General features: G+C 49.3%; 1 protein-coding gene across 1 annotated transcript; it reads right to left on the reverse strand.

The window, feature by feature from the left end:
• Positions 1-371: 371 nt before the first annotated feature.
• On the reverse strand, positions 372-1271 carry NFILZ (NFIL3 like basic leucine zipper). Its single transcript, XM_075723842.1, has one exon. The coding sequence runs from the start codon at positions 1269-1271 to the stop codon at positions 372-374; it is 900 nt and encodes a 299-aa protein (XP_075579957.1).
• Positions 1272-2284: the final 1013 nt, after the last annotated feature.

Here is a 2284-nt window from a genome sequence, read left to right on the forward strand (position 1 = left end):
AGCTGTAGTTGTGTTACATGGTGTGGGCACCACCTCCACTGTCTTAGCCTCTTCCTGCCTCTGGTCCCTTCACACCTCCAATTTTAGCTTGGTTTGTGAGCAGAGCAGACAGGTGAAACTCAGACTTACTCACACTGGAAATGTGGGGTCTGGCAGGTCTCACCCAGCAAGATGGACATCATGGCCAGCTGCAGTTGTGCTGTAGTGATGCAGCCCAGCCCTATAAACTCCCTTATCATTTATGCAAAGCAGAGAAAATGGCTTCCCTCTTTGAAGCATAAGACATTTCCCCCCCCCACCCCCTCCTTCCAAACCCTTCATGTCTTGGAAGGTCTTGCATTGGCCCCACAGCAGGCCACTCCTCTGCTGCCTCAGTGGGAGTCCAGGCCACTCTCCTCCAAGCTGCTGAGGGCTTTGGTCTTAATCCGGAGCTTGTGAGGTAGGGCAGCACAGGTTCGGCCCTTCGAAAGATCTTCTGAAGGGCAGGGCAGGCTGCATGGGGGTAGAGGAGAAGTTTTGGGTACTTGTTGCTCATCATCTTCATCTGAGACAGTTGTGATGCTTTCTTTGCTCACCTCAGCTGGACAGGGGGAAGGGCACAAGAAGCAGGCACTGCCTGACGAAGGCAAATGGAAAGCATATTTGTCCGGGCAGTGGTAACTGAGGAACGGAGAGCAAACTGTGGATCTGAAGGCTGCATCAAGCTTCTTTGGCTGCTGAAGGCCAGGTGTGTCCATGGGAGCTGGCTTTGAGTCACAGCCAAGGCTGTTTCTGGATGGGCCAAAGGTTTTGCAGGAAAAGTGAGCTGGCTCGAGCACCTTCGGCACAAAGCTCTTCGTTGTGAAGAAGCAGGACTCCCCAGCAAAGGGCTCAGCCTCAAGGAGTGGAGAGGCTGCTCTGTGCCCTCTGAAATAAACTCCCAGGAAGTCATGGAGGGAGTGGCCCTGGTAGGTGCTGGTGTCTGGGCTGATGAGCCCAAAGCGCAGCTTCAGGGACAGCAGCTCTGTCCTGAGGATGGCATTCTCCTCGCTGAGAGCGGCCAACTGGCTCTCCATGGCAAAGTCATTGAGGCGCCTCTTCTCCCGTGAGCGCTTGGCTGCCTCGTTGTTCTTGCGCCTCTTCTCCCAGTACATGTTGTCCTTCTTCTCGTCTGGCATGAACTCCCGCTTGCGCCGGGAGGAACCGCTCACCTTGCCATGGAGGAGTTTAACCTTGCTCTGCTGAAGCGCAAGCTCACTGACGGTGCTCAGCGGTGCCATGAAGTTTTCCATGGTCGTGAATACAGCCGGGGTTCTACCAGAATTAGAACATAAAACTCTTACTAAAGCTGCTATTAATTAGTACCAACAAATAAATTAATATAGCCATGTGATTGTTTCATCTCTGTTGCAGTCACACCAGGAACACTGAGTACAGCACCGTACACACACATAACCTGAGGACAGCTTCCCTCAGCTATTTCTGTCATTTTGGAGCAATGTTTTCAAAATACTGTCAGCACATCAATGCACTCACATCTCATCAGTGTCTGCAAAGTCCATCAAGGGGTACCAAAAAAATGTTTATGACTAAGCAGAGTTAAATAGGACATATTTTGCCAACTCAGCAAACAATCACAAACACTTTGCCTAACTAACTTCAATCAGGGTAATAAAAATTGCTCTCACATACTACTTATCTCCCACTGATCTCAAACTGCCTTACAAAGGAAATAAGTCTCATTGCCCCTGTTTTACAGATAAGGAAGGCCCAGGGAGAAGAACTGATTTACCTCAGTCTCATACCTTAGTTAGCAGCTGAAGCAGGATTACAAATCTACTGCATCTGCTCAGTCCCCATTTTTCCCTAAAGCCCCTGGTCCCACCCTGGAAAGCTGGATTTGATGGAGTTTGTGATTTTGACAGGCCTGTAAGCAAATGCAGATGAACACTGAAAGTGCTGTTTAGGAGCTTGCAAGTATTTGCTGAGCAGCAGTATGGCACTAAGTGTTGGCATAGAAGCGTCCCTCTGAAGACAATGACCATGGTACATTCCTGACTACGGGAAGAAGCTAACAGAGAAGACTAATGATACAGTCTAAGTTGTGAATTAAATTAATAAGAGATCACACTCCAGACATCCCCATCTAAGCTACAAGCTTCCTGTAACATGGTGATCTTCCAGGAAAAATACATCAGCCCTCCTGCCTTTGGGCAGACTGAGGGATTGTGCTGATCTAGTGTGAGTGTCTAGAAGTAGGCACCTGCATGTGGTTACCTCAGATACCCTCTATACTTCAGAGACC

This window comes from Pelecanus crispus, chromosome 20, assembly GCF_030463565.1.
Source record: "Pelecanus crispus isolate bPelCri1 chromosome 20, bPelCri1.pri, whole genome shotgun sequence".
NCBI classification, from domain to species: domain Eukaryota; kingdom Metazoa; phylum Chordata; class Aves; order Pelecaniformes; family Pelecanidae; genus Pelecanus; species Pelecanus crispus.